Source organism: Cucumis sativus, chromosome 1, assembly GCF_000004075.3.
Source record: "Cucumis sativus cultivar 9930 chromosome 1, Cucumber_9930_V3, whole genome shotgun sequence".
Classification (NCBI taxonomy): Eukaryota; Viridiplantae; Streptophyta; class Magnoliopsida; order Cucurbitales; family Cucurbitaceae; genus Cucumis; species Cucumis sativus.
The window spans coordinates 27,227,993-27,247,090 of record NC_026655.2 but is presented as its reverse complement, the minus strand read 5'-3'; the positions used below and the strand labels follow the sequence as shown (position 1 = coordinate 27,247,090).

Sequence of the window (19,098 nt, the reverse complement as noted above, 5' to 3'; positions counted from 1 at the left end):
AAAACTATCCATCAAATTAATTTTTAAAATGGTTACAAACGAACGGGAAAATAGGAAAAAAAAAGTTTCTCAATATAAAAGCTTTTATATATAGTACTTATAGTTTTGATTCCTTTATATTATATTATTTAGCATAATGCTTTATTCACCATAACTCAATTGACTAAAAGACATACATTTGATCAATAGATTGACATACATTTGATCAATAGATTCCAAATTCTATCTCACTCAAAATGTTTCTCAAATAATACACATGGAGTAAATGTGGAGTAAATATGTATTTAGGTGAGTGATAACTAACATAACTTGATTAAACTCATAATTGTTAATCCATAAAAATTGTAGCAGGTCGTAATTTGAGTTTATAGATTTCCAAAGTTATCACACTTTTTCCATTTTACAATATGGCAAAAAAAAAAAAAACAAGTTCAACCTAAGTGATAGACTTGATATATCTGATATTCACTCAAAACACATGATACACATTTATATAAATATATAGAGTTACAATGTTATAATAGTTTGTGTTTAGAAGTGTAGATTATTTTAGGGTTGCTTAGTTAAATTCTTATATAAATAAGATAATTTTCTTTTTGTTAAATAACATGTGTAGTTATTTTTTAATGGGATTTTTGGTTGCAATAAAAACAATAAGTTAGTTGGTAACAATTATTGGAAAGTAATTGAAACAAGAATTAGTATCTGTTGTGAGAAAGTAATTTGAAAAAATTGACACAAATAACCAAGTGAGTAATGTGAGTATCTTAGTAAAAAGTGTGATTTGATGTGATTAACAATGTGAAAAACATCTTTAATTTACCTATCAACTCAACTCTTCTAGTTGCCAAACACTCCCTGCTCTCTTTATTTTTTTTTTCATTTATAATAATTCTATTTAATTGAAAATGTTTATTTAACTTTTCAACTTATGTTTTCAAAAAATAGTAAAATAACCTAAAATATTTATAAATAGTATAGACGGCAAAAGACTAAAACGTATTATAATGTTCAAAGCATATTCAAATCATTTTTATACAACAAAAGTCCCCAGAACAATCCTCGTAGAAACTAATATAAACTTTAAAATAAAATTTTAAGAATTAAAAAATTAACAATAACTAATTTAACAAAGGATTCATAATATATATAGAAACTGAAGATGAAAAAAGAACAGAAAGGGCAAAATGGAAATAAATTAGCTTTGAGTAAATTCACAACTGAAATGAACTATTACAAAATTGCTTTTTATCATGAGAGAGATGAGTTGGGGAAAAAGAACACATTTAAATAACTCACATTCCTTCACTACTAAGACTAAATAATGATGGTACATATCCATTCAAAACTTAAACCAGAATTTAATCTGATCATTTCGCCTTTCCTTGCTTTGAAGATCCTTTCTTCAAAGGCTTCTTCTGAAGTTTCTTATTTGGCTTCAACTTGCTCGACATCGATGAAGATTTTCCTTGGTTTCTTTGTTTCTTTTCTTTTTTAACATTATACATGTTGACAGCCTGAAAATAAAGATGAGGAATCCAAAATAAGCTTAAAGATACATAATTCCAAAAGCCGTCTTAATTGTTGGTACTCGCATGAAAATAGACGAACAAACAAATAATTGAACATGTTGACAGTCTGAAAATAAGACCAAAATAAGCTGAGAGATATGTAATTCCCAAAACGCCAAAATGCACAGCTCAATGGTAATCGACAAGTAGAGAATCTAGAGACTCAAATCTTCATTCCCTCACTGTGCTAAATAAAAATAATTCCAAAAAACTAACAATTTAATGTGATTAAAAAATCCCTTCTTCTCTAATCTGATAAGACTAATCGTTGATGCTTGCAGGATAAATCATACATGAATATTCATCACAAGATCCATTTGCAACCATGTAAATAAATAATGTAATATAAAAATTTTATAAAAGAAAAAAAAAGTAGCATGGCATTTACTTATTCCAATTAAGACCATGTAACAAAAAGAGGTATGATTTTATGCTCGGCATCATGCCATCCCAGTACAAAAGATCGATAGATTCAAAACCATAGGAGTTGCATTGCATAAAACAATAAAATATATGCATCTATTTATCATTTTTAATAAGTAGAGATATGGAGTTCAGCAGTCAAACCTTATTAACGTTGAGAATCTCATGTGAATTCTTGGAAATTAATCTGCTAAGAACTTTCTCAGTTTGCTCTCTTTCTCGAGATCCTATCCCTGTTCCCTCCACAACAGGCAGAAACTATATGCAAACACAAAAAAAGAATCACGACCTTTTACGAGAAATATAAGAGCGTGTTTTGATTGACTTTCTAAGAATTTAAATAAGTGTTTATGAATAAAAAAAACATATAAAAAATTAGAAAGTTATTCCAGACAAGCCCATAAAGTAGCTTAAACGCAGATCAACAGGCTTATTCTACTAACCTTGCGATATTTTCCTTGATGTTTTGCAGGTTTTTCTCCTGCAAACTTCTTGTCGAATTTTCCACCACTGGCTGTTGAAGTTGCTGCCATTCCAGCTACATTTCCAAGCTCATCTTTAGTAATTTTCTTAGGTGCAGCCTGAGTTCCCGTTATAGGCAAAGCAGTAGCAGCTAGTTGGATGTGGCTGAAACAGTGAGTTTTAGACCATCAAGAATAGATTGTATGAAGAGGAAAGGAAGACATGAATGAAGATGAACACCATAATGCAAAACATGAGAAAAACATGGAAAATGTCTCAAATCTAATAGTTGGCCAAAACATTTATCAAGCCACAAATTTTAATGAAACTCGTGTATTATAAACTGAGGTTGGGAAAAAAACGTCATAAGAGGTAAACCTAGGTAGAGCGCCAACTTTTGCAGCTTGCTTCAGATTTTGTAATCGATTCTTTTCTTGCTTTTCAACTCGTTTTTTCTTATCGGCTCGCCTTGCAGCAAATGGATCCTCCCCAGACTCTGCAAGACAAATCAAACGTGATATATGACAGCCACTTAGGCACTTTTAATGCATCATAGTCAGAAAGTGCAGCCAGTAATGAAAGAGAATAATCAGTTTATTATCCGAATTGTCCAACTGAGTGCAATTTTGCAAATCAATTTGCAAAAGAAAACAAAAATAGAATAACCAGTAGAACGATTAATTTAATAAAAATATAATAAAAAAGAACCCTACCGTCAGTCATCTTGGCCTCAATTATGGGAATGTTATCCTCGTCATTTGCACGATCATAACCATGGCGACGTTTCCATGTATGTGTCTGTTCATCGTACACTCTCTTATCTTTTTTACGGTTTTTTATGCCTGCAAAATTATTTTTGAAACAATATAATTATAAGCGAAAAATAGATAGTTATCAAATTAACTAAGTTAGTAATGCTATTTCTTCTTTCAGTTGTTTTTTTCCCTTTTTTTCGTAGGGGAGGGAAAGTGCTATTGCTCTGTCAAATATACCCTAGCATAGGCTGCGTACCAAACAACTGACCTTTTTTTTGGGCAAAAAGTTCCCATTTTGTAGGAGGTTTCGGCTTCGGAAGCTGGAAAAAAAAGAAGAAAAGATCACCTCAGCCAGAAACTATAGAACTAATATTTGCAGCCACTGTTTATGGATAGAGTACAATCAACGACAGTTGTTACCAAGTAGAGAGATCATATAGATTGAAAGAGAAGTAAATGAGACAATAGAGTCGCATGAGGTCTTACGGGTTTCTCTCTCGGCAATCTTGTGGTAGGTGGAGGCAACCTCACAAGGGGGCCGTCTCTGTCTTCAGTTGAAGGCAGGTTGAAAAGATCATTGGCAATAGATTGAACTAACTCTGTTCCCTTTTGCAGACATTCACTGACTAGATCCTCCCTAGTAATCAAATTGAAGAAATAGATAACTAAAACTAAGCAAAGATAATAGAGATCCTCTTCAAACAAAACAAGCAATAAGATACCCTAAAGTTAAACATTGAACTCTTCAGATAAAACCTATTTCGATTAAATTTCGAAAAATTAGCTACTTTGAGTGATGTAAAACAATCCATTTCTTTCCAAAACGACTTATTTTCAAAATAAAAGACTTCAAGAGCTAAACCAAACACAGACGAAATCTAAGGAATCAAAAGTTAGATATATTTCTAATTGGATTGATTGACAAGAATGAAACATTTGGAAGTTGCCAATGTAGACATGGGTTTAGGGTTTAGGGTTTATTCACGGTCATCAGCCCAAAGTCTATACCTACCATAGTTGGAAAAACTCAGACACCCGGATGATCTTCACCACCAAAGTTCAGAAACACTACAAGGGAATGTGCATAGTATAATATCTCAAAGCCAAAATACAGCACACAAGTGCTCTTCGACCTCATTGAGACAGACAGAACATGAGAAATTCAGAAAAGAGAAATCGCTACAAACAACTGTTTTTCATCTTCCTACTAAGGAATGAAGTTCAAAAAAAGGGGAGAAAATTGCAAGTTGCCAAGAAGGATCAGGGGTCCAAACACGAAGAAGAAGAACTAACCTGGAGGAGGGAAGTGAAGGAAACTGATGGTGGGGATTGAATGCCATTAGATGACCAAGGTCAATCTGAAACGGATGCTGATTTTCGATCTCCATGCTCCGACCACCTGGGTTGCCGACGACAGAGGTTCTCTATAATGAAATTGGAAACCCTAAAACCTCAGTTTTTCTTTCGTATTATAACCGGTTAAAAAAGGATATCTATCTATCCTATTTAACAAAGAAGGATAAATTTCTAAAATGGAGAAACCAAGGTCAAAAATAAGTTTGTGGTAAAACCATTTATAAAAGTATGAAAATTTTAGACTTTCACATCTTATTTTTTATTATTTCTTCTTTTCTTAATTATATATATATTAAATATTTCAATCAAAAAATATTTTTTTATTAAAATTTAATATTAATTTTCCATTTTTATTCTTTTTCTTTTTCTTTATATATATATTAAATATTTCGATTCTAACAATATTTCTTTTTATTAAAATTAGTATCAACTTTTCAATTTAACTTTTTTATCTATAAATATATTCAATTTCACTTTTCTTAATTGTTTTATTAAATTTACTTTTAGTCAACTTTAAAAAATAAAAATAAAAACATTTATAAGTAATTTACTCGATATATATACTATTTATATTACCTAAAAATAATAATTTTCATGTTTTAAAATAAAACTAATTTTCTTTAAAATAAAAACTTTTATATAAACAAATTAATCATTTTTCAATACATCAAAATATCCACACACAAAAACTTGATCCCTTGAAATTAAATTAGTAAGATACAACCATAAATTCTCGTATCAATGATATAAAACACCTTTCTAATTTGGTTGGATTAGGTTTTCTAAATTTAATTTGAAACTAAACCATAATTTTCCTTTAAATTATTTGAACGATTATTGTTTTTTTCTTTGGCCTAAACACTAAAAAAAATTATTCAATTATCCACGTGAGCATTACGCATTTATGGCTTCAATTATTATTATTATTATTGGATTAAGCTTCAACTTCTCCAAATTATTATTATTACTATTTTAATTTGTTTGATAACATATTTTGTTAATAGATGTGTTTTTTTTTTAAGAATTGGAAATTAGAAAAAATGATATGTATAATTTTGATTAATAAATAATTAAATTTAATTGAGAAAATTTAATTGAATGATAAAAAATAAATATTTAATATTGAGATAGTTAAAATATATATATATAAGAAAATAATAATAAAAAATTAAAATTGAAAAGTTGATATTAATTTTAGCATGAAAATATATTTTTTAAATTAAAATATTATATTATATTATATATATTAAAATTAAGAAAGGAAGAAGGTATGGGCACGCATATATAAAAATAATAAAAAAGAGAAGAGTGTGTTAGACTCGTGATTAATATATAGATAAAAATAAATAAATAAAATGTGGAGCTCACGTGCATTATATTTGAATAATGAAAAAAATAAGGTTTGAAATTCAAAACTAACCTTTTTTTTTTAATAGTTTTGCCCCAACCTTAATTTTGTCATTAGTTTTTTCATTCACATTATTTTAGAAGAAATAAGTTTTAAATAAATAATACGTATTAAACCTGAGGTTTTATAAAAGTAAAAGAAATTTAACAAACTATTTCGTTTGGAGGAAATAAGGGATAAGGGAGAAAAAATTAGGGAAAAAATGAGGATTATGAAAAAGAAATGATTATGATAATCTTTGTTCGAGAAGGAAATAAATAGAAAAACTACGAAGCAATTATGATAATCTTTGTTTTGGGAATGAATAAATGGAAAAGGTTATGATAATCATTGTCTGAAAAAAAAAAAAATAATAAGTGGGAAGGATTGTGTAGCTATAATTATGACAAAAGAATATTATTTTTTCAATTTGTACTCTTATATTTTTTTAAAAAAGTCGTACCGTAAATCCAATACACAAATATTTATATTTTTAATTTATTAAAATTTATAATAATTATCGAAAAAATATCTTCCATTAGCTTTCGTAAATAAGAGGTCAATTTTGAACGTTTTGTAAGCAAACTTTATGTGCCAATAAATTAATTTATATGTTAGTGCGAAATAAATTATATCTATTTTTTAAAAATTGATGTTGTAAGTGCAATATTGAAAAATTGCATATCGTTGACAATTGATTTAAACAAACAACGACTAACCTAATAACAATTAAACAAAATAAAATACGGAGAAAAAAAACTATTCATTATACACCTAAACATTGAATATCAATTACGTCGTACCGTCAAGATAATGTAAAGTTGTTATTAAACAAAAAAGTAATGGAAACTAAAACAAAAACATGTCATGGAGTTCAACATACAATTTTCCATATTTGATTTAGAATTTATGGTCTTGTGGAGTTCAAATTAATTAAATATTTGTAGATGGATATTTAATTAATTATTTGATTTGTATTTTAAGTTGAGTTGAATTTAATTAAATATTTTTTTAGTATTTATTTAATTAAATTGAATATAAATTTGATAATTATATACATATATATAGTTTGTAGGAAGAGAATGATTAATAAGAAATAAGGGAATTAAACATATTCCTTTTCCGTTTTATTTGTCTCCAGCGTGAAAATGATTAAAATGGTATTTTCTTTTATCCAAACATCCTCTAACAACAAATTTTATTTAAAACTATTTTTTATTACGTTCTATTTTTTATAATTTATTTGTTAAGTAAAAAACAATTATGGGTTTTGCCTTTGAAATTTTCTTTTACGTTGAAAATAATAATATTTTTGTTTTTTTTAAAAAAATGAAAAGTTTATATTGAGAATTATTGAATGAATTAAAACCACGGATTCTTCCTTTTACCAGTTGGTTTCAACTTCCTCCCTTTTATATATACACACATGCTGAAATCATCTCTAGTTCATAGAAACTCGAGATTAATCCATCAATAATTGTACAGATTTTAGTTTGTATTTATTTGTTTTTTTAATAAATTTTAATAAACAATCTATTGTTTGAGAAATTTATTAGGTTTCCTTTCATACCTCAATTACTAAGCATTCGGAGTGTGATAGAGAAAGAATAAAAATTGTAGAGTCACTAATGGAAAGATAGTGATAATCTTCATATAAAAGGATAAAATGTAGTGCATCAAATCTAGATTGCCTCCAAATTGTCAAATTCTTAGTTAAAAGTTTGTATTTCTTTTATTTTCGTTGGTATTGATATACACCTTCTAAGTAAACTAAGGTAAGTTAGATTAAGGCGTGTTTTAGTAATAGAAGAATAATTTAAAATAATTATTCATAAATTTTTGTTCTTATTGATATATTTGTTTTTGTTATAATTTTATTTAATATTTTATAAAAAGATCTCACTACAATATTTGATCAAATAAAATTGAAAAATCATGTGCACTCCAGTGTTAAAAATTAGTAGTATATATAAAGAGATTTTATAACGGATAAACTTTCCATATATAAAGGTATGGACTGTCGTTTTTACGTCTTTAGAAGTAGCTTTTATTATTATTATTATCACCATCATTATACTATTGTTGTTATCATTTTCATTAATCTTATTATCATTGTCATTACTATTACTATTACTTTTACTATTATTATTATTGGATATAAGGATGTGGTTTAGCAACTTTCTACTTTATAGAATTAATGAAATATTAGATATAAGGTAGTTGAGCAAATGTCCTTGAGAAAAAGGAAGACAAAAATTTGAAACTCAGGTCAAAGTTGCCTCGAGATCACCCTGATTTTGAAACTCATAACAAAGTTGGCCTGATCTCGAAGGAACTTGCCCGATTTTACAACTTGGGGGTGATCTCAAAACAACCGATGTCAATATCTTCTTTAAAGATCCTTCTAATACTTTCACCAAGAATAACATAATAATCAACAATCAAGTTGTCATCAAAGAGCATGAAGTTGAAATTGGGTTTAAAGTGGAGTTGAGTATGGGGTTGGACTTGAAATCGGGCTTACAATTGGAGTTGGTACTTATACTTGGACTTTGTGAACCTTTATTTGTTGAAGATGATGAAGTCATTGATTTTTTTGAGTCTAGCAAATTATCAAACAAAATGAAACAACAATAATAGTAATATACAGAACTCAATACAAGAAAAGTCAATGAGTTTATGCCTTTAAAAATGAGTTGGATGTATTTCACTCTCCAAAGTTCTTGTATTTGTCTCATATTTGTATGTATTTATTGTTTATTAGCTTACCAACATGTTCTTCAGTACATATCTAATGTCCAACTCACAAAGACTTGGTAAGACTAAAATATTCATCTTCTTTTTGCATAACTATCAGCATAAGTCTAACCAATTTGTTTACTATCATTTGACAGTATAAAAGTTAAAAGAATCTAAAGCAATAGATATCCTTGAATTCAACTATCTAATAACCAATACCCAACAAGCTTCTTCACAACAAAAGCTTATTAATCCGTAACAATCATGACGCATAAGTATAAACCATAATAAATTGACAGCATTTATCCGTGTGAAGACTTAAAAACTGATTCAAATATTTGAAAATCTTTAATTCAACTATTATAGAAACTCAATTCCAATCAATAACTAACAACTTCCAAACTGAAACGTGCTTTTAATCATTTAGAACCACGAGACACAAGTCCAACGACGTTAATAAAAGTTTCAAGAGACCTAACGAAGAAAGAAAATATCAAAAAATGTGAAGAAAGAAACCTCCAGATAAAGCATAAAACTTATTGAATAACTTAAGTTTGGGCCAGCGGTTCAAGAAAGTTCAAGTGTTCATAGGTAAAAACTAAAAAGAAAAAGATAAGTAATTAAGGTTTTTTATATGATATTTTATGCACAATTAATAAAGTAATAACAAATAACAAATATTTTACAAATGTCTTAATCTTGAGATTTATTCAATTTATGGATTTTCTCTTAATTTAGAACTAGTTTACATGAAATAAGTATTTTAGTCATTTTAATTTTATTTATGAGTAATGGGTGAAATCGACCTTAATAGGGTTTTCAATTTTGCATTAGATTATCATCTTTCATTTGTAATTAATATTCCCAGTTTTTGTTGGTTCTTTAATCTTTAACGTTAACCACGTACCATCGAATATATCTCATGAAATTAGGCATTTTGAAAGAAATGGTCAATAGATTATGTTTTGTTTCCAATTTCTTTATACTGTTCATTTCTTTCCGTGTATTTTTTCCTTCTACATGGTGGCAATTTCATTCCATCACGCCTCAATCATCCATTTTCCTCCTTTGTTATGGTATTTTTAACATCTTTTTAGTCGTGGTCGAGTTCTGCCCTCTTCTTGTTGGTTCGATGGATGCACGAGTGTGTTGTTTCGCTATGTCGTCGTTCCTTTACACATTATTTAGCAGTGTATTTTTCTGATCATATATCATGTTTTTTTTTCACAAGATTTATATTTTCAATGTTCTTTGTTATGGTGCATATTACCGTATTTTACAATTAATTTAATATTTCTTTTATTACTTTTCATGTACAATAGCATATTATGTTTTTTCACAATTGTTTTTGTTGTGTATATAATCTTATTAGTATATATGAAATATTAGTTGAAGTTTGGGTTGTAATTTAAATTTACACTTTTTTGTATTACCACATATCTGTTTTGTAGCTAACATAGTTCATTTCTACACATGTATATGTGTTCTGATACTTTTTTTGTCATATTAAATAATAATGTTTTTATTTTATATTTTTGTTTCATCCGTAAACTTATTAATTAGTGTGTATCCTACAAGAATCGAAGATATCTGAACGTAATCTAGGGCATCGGCATAAGTAACTTCAGAAAATTAAATAGCACATTCGTATGCGTCGTAGGATGTGTGTCGACATATGTAGTCTATACCGACGTCGAGAATGACCACACAATCCCCAATGTTGTACACGTACACGTTGGAAAAAAATGAACAATTAAATGATAATTTTATTTTTGAGGACCCCATGTATATATACATCAGGAATTAAGTGCCTACTCCCAACATATATGTTGACCGCGTCGGGAAAAATAAAATAATAAAATAATTAGTTTGTTTTTTCCCGACGCCATGCATACAACGTCTGAAGTAGGGGCCACTATTCTTTACACCATAAGTAAAACATCAGACATTGTGCCTCATATTTCCAACGTTTTACTTATGACGTCGGGAATAGTGGAGATCTCCCGACGTTACATAAATATAAATATAATAGTGGATATATTCTATATGTCGAGAATAGAAGACATTAACACACTCAAAACATGAAGTTAGAGAGATACGTCCAGAAGAATGGAAAGATCTCAATCTCCATATCGTCCTGGAAGCGAAGAAGCTAATATCGCCATATGTTATTCGATTCAGCCACACCATCAATGTATTAGCATGAGATACATTTCCATTTGCTGCCTTAAGTGGGTTGATGTTCCTCTGGAGTACATCGAGGTTGTCAAGGGTGGCCTACGAGTAAGTTTATTAATTACTTTATATATATGTTAAACCTACGTATACATAAATATAATATGTATTCTCTTTCCTTTGTAGCAATGGTTAGTGCATGATTTCACATACCAAACACTTAATTGGTTTGTTGAGCATCAAATGCTTAGCACATGGAAAGAGTTCAGAGGAGACTGCCATGTGCATTTTAAGAATTTCAGCGACCCTGAACAAGCATGTGCCAACCCACCGAACAATTTGGTGAATCGTTTGGCACTTCCTCTGTGATCACTACTTGAATCGACAATTTCAGGTAATTTAAATATTCTAATGTTTCTTGACGTTACTTCATTTTTGTTGTTTGTATGTATCATTTTTATTATTTGCATGTAGAAACAATTAAGGACCAACGAGGTGCTAGAGTTGAAATAGCCTTACAACCATAGTAGCAGATCCAAGTCGTTCCTACAACGTCGACATGAGCTAATTGAAGAATGAGGTCAACCAGTGGACCGTGTGAAGCTGTTTAAACAAACACACACCAATTAGGAGTGACCAATTCATTTCACAGGCGGCCGTAGATGCGCATATAAGTTTATGATTTATTTTGTTTTATTTTTTTAACTTTGAATCGTGAGATCATAATTAACTTAAAAAATTTGGTGCAGAATAAACTGTTGGAACTCCATTCTCAACCCACTCTAAAAGGTTCTCAACCACTATCTTGAGATGAGATAAACAATACCACTTTGGATAGACGACTAGGCTACTAAAAAGATCTTGGTTGGGGCCTCAAGCATAAGTTGGGATAGGATTTTAGTGTTGTAATAAGGGGAGCTCAATCAAAAGCTTGGAAAACATTGTCTTATAAAGGTGATCTCACACTAAGAGGGGACTTAAGTATGTTGCATTGTAGAGATCTAATATAGAGATTGAAGACATGGTTGCTGTGGAAATGAGATGATCTCAAACTTAGAAAAAACTTAAGTTAAAGTTAAAGAGTAAATTGTACGTGATATATTGAAGATAGAGTCTCTTAGATAAATACTTAATTTCAACTGCTAAACTCGTTATACATTGAAATTTCTTACCACTAGGCAAATATTCCTCCACATGTAAATGAAACTATACCAATTTACAATGTACGTGTCTCACTATATGATCTATTGTTGATGTTGTTTGATTTTAAGCCATTATGTCCGACAATTATCATGTTACAACATTATGTTTGTCATTTGTATTACATGTTAAATCCACTTTATTTTCATAGTCTAAAATACTGTATTGATTAAATGACAACTTGTTACCTTTATTCTGATATCTCCAAGTTGAAAAAAATAAAATGTTCATCTATAAAATCTTTTGCTCCATCATACATAATTTGATGCAAATAGAATAAAATGATTCAATCAACCATTAGTCAAATGCAAATAGAAAATTAGATAGAGTATCATTTTATATGTCAATATCTACTTATTGTTAAATGAGATTTTTTTAGTATAATAATTATAGAAAGTAGAATTGAATGGAATCTTCCACCTATAGAATCGAAGGTCATACTTTAAATTAACTTTACATAACTGTGTTTTTATGAAATAACATAAGATATTTATTTTTTTTGTTTTGTTTTTAATAAAAAATATATAACTTTGTTTTGTTTTTAATAAAAAAATATAATTTTGTTTTATTTGTTTATCGAAAAGAAGCTAGTTACTTTAAAGAAAATTTCACCCACCCGGAGTTTAAGAGAAAAATTGTCATGAATATCAAAATATTTAAACTATTTACAAAATATATAATTTTTTTAATGGGCTGTAGAGAGTTTAATAAGAGGGAATTTTTAAAAATGGTAGATTTTACAAAATATTTATAACATTTAGCAAATTCTATTACACATAGTCATTGATATACTGTAGTGATAGAATCCAAAATTTTGCTATAGTTTATAAATATTTTAATTTATTTTGCTATTTTTAAAAATCTCTCTTTAATAATATTATTTGCTATATTTTTATTAATGATTTGTTATCTTTTAAAATGCTTAAAAAACAACTTAGTAAAATTGTTTTGAAGCAAACTTAAAAAATCAAGGTAAAAGACATAGTCACTCTGTTCTATTATAGTTTCATTTGGCGGACAAGTTTCAAAATTTTACATTTTTAGTCATTAAATTATGAGTTACGTTTCAATTTATTCCACAAATCTCAAAATATTACAATTTCATCATTCAAATTTGAGGGTTGTTTCAATTTAGTCTATAAATTTCAAGTTTTACAATTCTAATCACATATTTTCACTAAGTACCTCTTTATGTCGTCTTTAATGACATTTAACAATATACATTAGTTAATTTTAAAATAATTATAGTGAATTAAGTTTTACTATTTTTCAACTAACATATTTTATAAAATAGTAAAATAAATTATAATATTTATAAATTCTAGCAACATTTTGAATTATACCAATAATAGTAACTGATAGATTTCTATTAGGAGTGACTATCAATATCTATTATTGATAGAATCTGAAAATATTGGTATATGTTATAAATATTTTGTCAAATGTACTATTTTTGACAATTCTCCTTTTGCAACCCCGTTGAACTTAAATTATTTTTATAACAATTGTAGAAAACATAGTTCAAACTTTCCTTATATAAGATGGAAGACTATGTTAATTACCTTAATTTAAGTTCATTTCGTTCATTCAACTTAATCATTCACACACAAACTTAGTAGTGGTTATACAAGGAATAATATACTTTAAAAAATTATGTCTTATTAAATCAAAATGAAGCTCAATTTTTAGAGACAAAGCTATAACATATCCAAATACAACACTAAATCAAAATCAACCTCAAATTTTTAACCTTTAAAACAAGATTATATCCAAAACTTAGGTTTAAAAATGTACTATTTTACAAAATTAAAAAAGAAATTCACAAAATTACAAAAATGTAATAAAAAACCAACCCTATAATCTAAAGATATGTTTTCTTTTTTTTTTCAATGCTAAATTATCATGAAGGATATTGTGTAGGATAAGGAGTAAAGTTTAAAGAATGGAAGAAGATGTAGAGAGATTGGATTAGGCAAGGAATGGGAAAGCACATTGTCCCCACACTCTCCATCCAAAAAGTAACCTAAAAAAGGGAGGAAAAAAATAAACGCATAAAGTGAATAAAAAGCAAAGACAAATCAAACCGACACCATCAAGATTCCCTCATCCCCATAAACATATACATTATTTAAATACTACTTCTCTCCTTACATTTCTTTTAGATCTTACCATTTTTGTTTTCGTTAATATACTGTTCAAACTTTTTTATTTTGGTATTAAAAACTTAGTTTCTTTTCGGTCTTGTATTTTCAAAACGTTTGTTTTAGTATAAATTGACTAAAAGAACGGCTATTTTGAACGTATAATGATTAAAATAAGTAAAATGAGAATTCAAACATTAGAATATTTAGAATATTTAGAAGTTGACGGTAGGGAAGTTTTTTTTTTAAATAGTAGATTTTATAAAATATCTACAACTGGTAGTAAATTCATACAATTTTGTGTAAGTATTTTAATTTGTTTTGTTAATTTTAAAAATGCCTCTTAAAATGATGTAATTAAAAGGAGATTTGTCCTTTAAATGATAAAATTACTTAAAATATTTACAAATATAATAAAATTTTATAATCTAGTCTGTAGATGGGATAGATGCTAATTTCGTTATATCTATAAATATTTTGATTTATTTTGTTATAATTAAAAATTATACGTGAGACATCCAACCTTAATTTACTTTTCAAAATTACCCCTGGTCCTGCTTCTTCTTAAACTATAAAAAGATAGAAAAAAATCTGGAATTCTCAAGTGGTGATCCGTTTACGAGACTTTTACGATTTTACCCTTTGCTGTTGGTTATTCGTGTTGGGCTCTTGAGGGTATGATTGTCCACTCAGTGTTGAAGAACGCTTTTGCTTTTTCCATCTCCGATTTCAATGTCCTTCCCTTTCTTTTTTACTTACCCGCGACCTTTTTGAAATTTGAATTCTTCTGACCGTATTGCCCTTCTTGTTTTCTGCTTATTACAACATTACTTCCCTTTGCCACCTTTGTTAAGTCTTGTGTGTTCCTTCTAATGATTTCACGAAATTGCCCCTAATACTATACTCACGTTTGATTTTTAGGAAATTTTTATTAGATAACTATAGCAAGATTAGCTTCATAATTGAGTTTGTTTTGTAGAGTTTATATTTAAAATTTTCGTTAATATATATAATTTTTAAGGATATTTTTAAAATAACAAAATAAATTATATTTAAAAACTATAGCAAAATTTTAGATTATATAACTGATAGTCTTCTATCATTATAGTATATGAATTACTATCAGTGATAAAATTTGCTATAGGTTAGTAAATATTTTGTAAAATATGTTATTTTTAATTTTTTTTTACTGTTTATTAACTTATATTTATTTTTTAATATATAAAAATATTGTTGATAAGCTACTATCTGGTTTATTACTAAACGGTGATATTTAACCATATTTGTAAGTATATCATAAAATTTATCATTTAATATAACTTTCCTTAAATTTATGGCTTTTTATTTATTTGTTATGGTTTATTTTTTAAAATAATACAATATATGTTATTTTTTGTTAGACAAAACAATGTTAATAATTAGATAAATATTATTTAAATTTTAATATGAATATGTTGCTAAAGAAACAAAAGCAACTATACGATTTTGATGATGGTTGTTTTAAAATATATTTTTATAAATGATAAAACTACTTAAAATAATTATAAAATATAACAAAAATTTATATTCTATCAATAATATACACTTCTATAATTTTAAATATAAAATTTTACTATATTTTAATTTATTTTGATATATTTTTAAAAAAATATTGTTTTAGTTATATAATGTAGGTAAAAATGAGTAATATGATAAAAGAAATAGATGAATGGTAATTAAAAAGGTAAAATGAGGATGACTTTTAACGTTAGAATTTCGATAACTAATGCTTTAAGAAAACATAAAAAGAACTCCTTGGTTGTCATTTCATTATGACATACTAACAAGATTTAGATGCAAAGACATCTTAATACAAACAAAATAAAATGAAAATATAAATACTCACTCTATCAAAATCTTATAATAGTAGTAAATCAAATAACAAATTTATCCTTTTTTATATCTATTATCACATTAAATTTATTGTTAAAATAAATATTAACTCAGCTAATATTCTTAACTATTAAGAAATGTATGCCTTGAATTTCACATTACACTCAAATGGGAATTAAAATTTGTTATGAATTTCACATCTACATAGTGTGGGTTCATGCATGAATATATTGCTGTAAAGTTGGTGAAGTACACAAATTGGGCAAAGCAACCTGATTTTTCATGGAAAGGTCAAACATAATATTCACATTATTATCCAAAGCAATAGCTTTATTAGCTATCCCAATGCAATTATTGCATGCAATCTTATTTTGAGGGAAAACAAATATTACCTATCTTTCTTTTCCTTGTAAGGTAGATTAATGTGGAAATTGGAAAAATCGAATCTCAATCCTTAGATTGAATTAATAGTATAAACATGATGCAATATGTTGATTTTGACAGTTGCTTACTTTTAGAATGAGATATCTCTTAATAATTGGCCAAGATCAAAATCAATTCAAAATACATCTTACAAACTTTAAGTAATTAAAAAAAGAGAACACACAATAAGAAAGAAAATTGAATAGCGGGATGATATAAATTAATGTTTTAAAATAATTTGTGGAGTGGAAAAACTAAACATGCGATATTGAGATTGTACTAGTTAAGTTATGCTCGGTTTGCACAAATAAATTGTTTAAAGCAAATATTAATAAATAAAAAATATATATTTTAGATTAGAATTTAGCATTCTAATCGAAAAGGGTGTTTGGAGACAATCATGATAGACATTAATAAAATATTTTTTAAACAATAACTTTCACATGAATAAACTAATTTATTTTCAAAAGCTAGAAGGAGGAGGGTAATAAATAACAACTTTTTTTTTTAAGATAACAACAAACAAACTAAACTTCTAAGATTTTTTTTTTCTTTCTTACCACCAAGAGGTTAGTTTAATTTACACACAAGTTTTCAAAAGTTTCTAAACTAATAAGAAAAAAAAGTAAACATTTGAAAACATAAAACTAAAATTGAATAAAGTTAAAATAACTTCAAACGGAAAATAGTATTTGTATAACGTTACTTTTTAAAATTTAAAAATTTTAAAATTTAAAAACGACCTATAAATACGTAAAATTACCTAAAAATTCGGAGAGGCAGGAAACGCACGAGTGGCACAATCGTAATTAGTTTAAATAAAATATACCCTTTTGATAAAAAGTGTCTTAAAAAGAATAAAAGTCGGGCCCCACAAAAGCAGTAATTCTTTCCCTCTCAAGTATGTAGTAGGCAGCAGAGAGCTACTGACACTCAAGAAAAAAAAGTTGCTATTTTTCTTGGCTCCATCTTCATCTTCGCTTTTGTTTTCCCTTCCTTTTCTCTCAAGTAGCTTAAACTTGCAGCTCTCTCTCTCTCTCTCTCTCTCTCTATCTGTTTAGGGCTTGCCCTTATTCTGCAATCTCCATCACCACAGGTGATTGATTTATTCATATCCATGCCTTTTAATCTCATCTACATTTGTATATTTTTGAAATGTATTCATTTTTCTGATACCCCTTTTCTGTTTTTGTGTTCTAGATGCTTGAATATTGTGTTTAATAAGTTGTCACATTCACCAGGTAGTTACTGAAATCTTGCTTAGATTTGTTTTGTTTTAAGTTTTTGTGGCATTTGTTTTCTGCTTGGGGTTGCTATTTCTTTTCTTGTTTGTTGTTTTAAAATGTGCTACTTTTGTTAGGGTTTCCTTGTTTTTGCTGTGTTTCTGAGTCTGTTATTTGCATTTTTGTGAGGGGAACAGGTAGATTTGGAGTTCGAGAGTTTGAAGGGACAAAATGACGTCGAGAGTGGGGCCTGACCAGCCTCCTCCATTGCAGAGGAGGATCACGAGGACACAGACAACAGGGAATCTCGGCGAGTCGGTGTTCGACAGTGAAGTTGTACCGTCGTCGCTGAAGGAGATTGCGCCAATCCTGCGTGTGGCGAATGAGGTCGAGTCGAGCAATCCCAGAGTGGCATATCTGTGTAAGTTTGAAACAATGCTGCACTGTTAATAGGTTATATTTTAGTGTATGCAGAATTTTAAGATGAACCAGTATGTAGAAGATAAGCACTTCAGTACTTATGTCGATATGTCAAACTCCATCACTGTCCAATTGTTGTATTACTTTTGGACACTGGTTCCAGTTAAGTGCTTGGTTAACTGCTGGTTTGTTCTATCCAGTGCATACTAGAACAGTGCCACCTTAGACTGTGGGGGCTGCATAAAAAGGTTTACTATGTACTTTTACCTTGTGCTTGTGTCACCTTCGTGCAATCAAATTGTGATTCTGGGTTCTTTCCCGCCACCCAGTTTCGAATTGCAAATCTGCATAATAGAAAGTGAAAAACTGTTGATGGTCCATGAGGTTTGCTTGCAAGCTTTGCTAATTGAAACTATGAGGTTTTGACTTGACTGCAATTCAATGAATTGATTCATATTGCGGGCAGCTAAACCTGCTTACTGCGTTTTGGTTCAGTTTATTGTATTTCAAGTAATCTAACTGGTTTTAGACAATGATACTATTGTGGTTTAGGGTGGCCGATTTAGACTTCTGTTCTTTTTGGGACTAGAGTATATTGTATTTTTATGAAGCCAGTGACATTTTTGCTTGATGTGGATGTTAACATTCACATTTGTACCCTTGATAGTTGATCCTCGATATATGCACTGAAACTTTCTAGTGTCTCATATCAAATGTATGGATGATCGAGCATGGGGGTATTTTTTTCATTGTTGCTTGATTGATCCTTCTCACATTGGTGAGTTGGTCTTCTCTGTTCCTTGAAGGATTTAGATTATGAGAAAAGTGTAGGTTTTTACTTGGCAAATGCTACGTGGTTGTGTGAACACATTGGATTGGCTTAGGAAGTTGCTTTTGCTACTTGGCTGTTTTGTTGTATTTTTTGTTGAAAGAGGAAGGAAGACTTTGACC

At 28.5% G+C, this 19,098-nt stretch overlaps 2 protein-coding genes across 3 annotated transcripts in view; one reads left to right on the top strand and one right to left on the bottom strand.

The window, feature by feature from the left end:
* Positions 1-1,170: 1,170 nt before the first annotated feature.
* LOC101216908 (ribosome biogenesis regulatory protein homolog) lies at positions 1,171-4,688 on the bottom strand. The gene is made up of 8 exons (XM_004148974.3): positions 4,505-4,688; positions 3,698-3,848; positions 3,480-3,531; positions 3,170-3,298; positions 2,835-2,952; positions 2,438-2,621; positions 2,139-2,252; positions 1,171-1,517 (listed from the first exon to the last, which is right to left on the bottom strand). The coding sequence occupies exons 1-8, from the start codon at positions 4,597-4,599 to the stop codon at positions 1,371-1,373; spliced, it is 990 nt and encodes a 329-aa protein (XP_004149022.1). The 5' UTR covers positions 4,600-4,688; the 3' UTR covers positions 1,171-1,370.
* Positions 4,689-17,444: 12,756 nt separating this feature from the next.
* The window catches only part of LOC101216678 (callose synthase 3), a 33,447-nt gene continuing 31,793 nt past the window's right edge, over positions 17,445-19,098 (top strand). Inside the window, exons 1-3 of one of the 2 annotated variants that reach the window (XM_011661798.2) lie at positions 17,445-17,600; positions 17,705-17,745; positions 17,925-18,148. In XM_011661798.2, coding sequence (XP_011660100.1) covers positions 17,959-18,148 — 190 coding nt within the window. In that variant the 5' untranslated portion in view covers positions 17,445-17,600; positions 17,705-17,745; positions 17,925-17,958. The remainder of the gene's footprint in view (positions 17,601-17,704; positions 17,746-17,924; positions 18,149-19,098) is intronic. The other variant, XM_011661799.2, reaches the window with a different exon arrangement.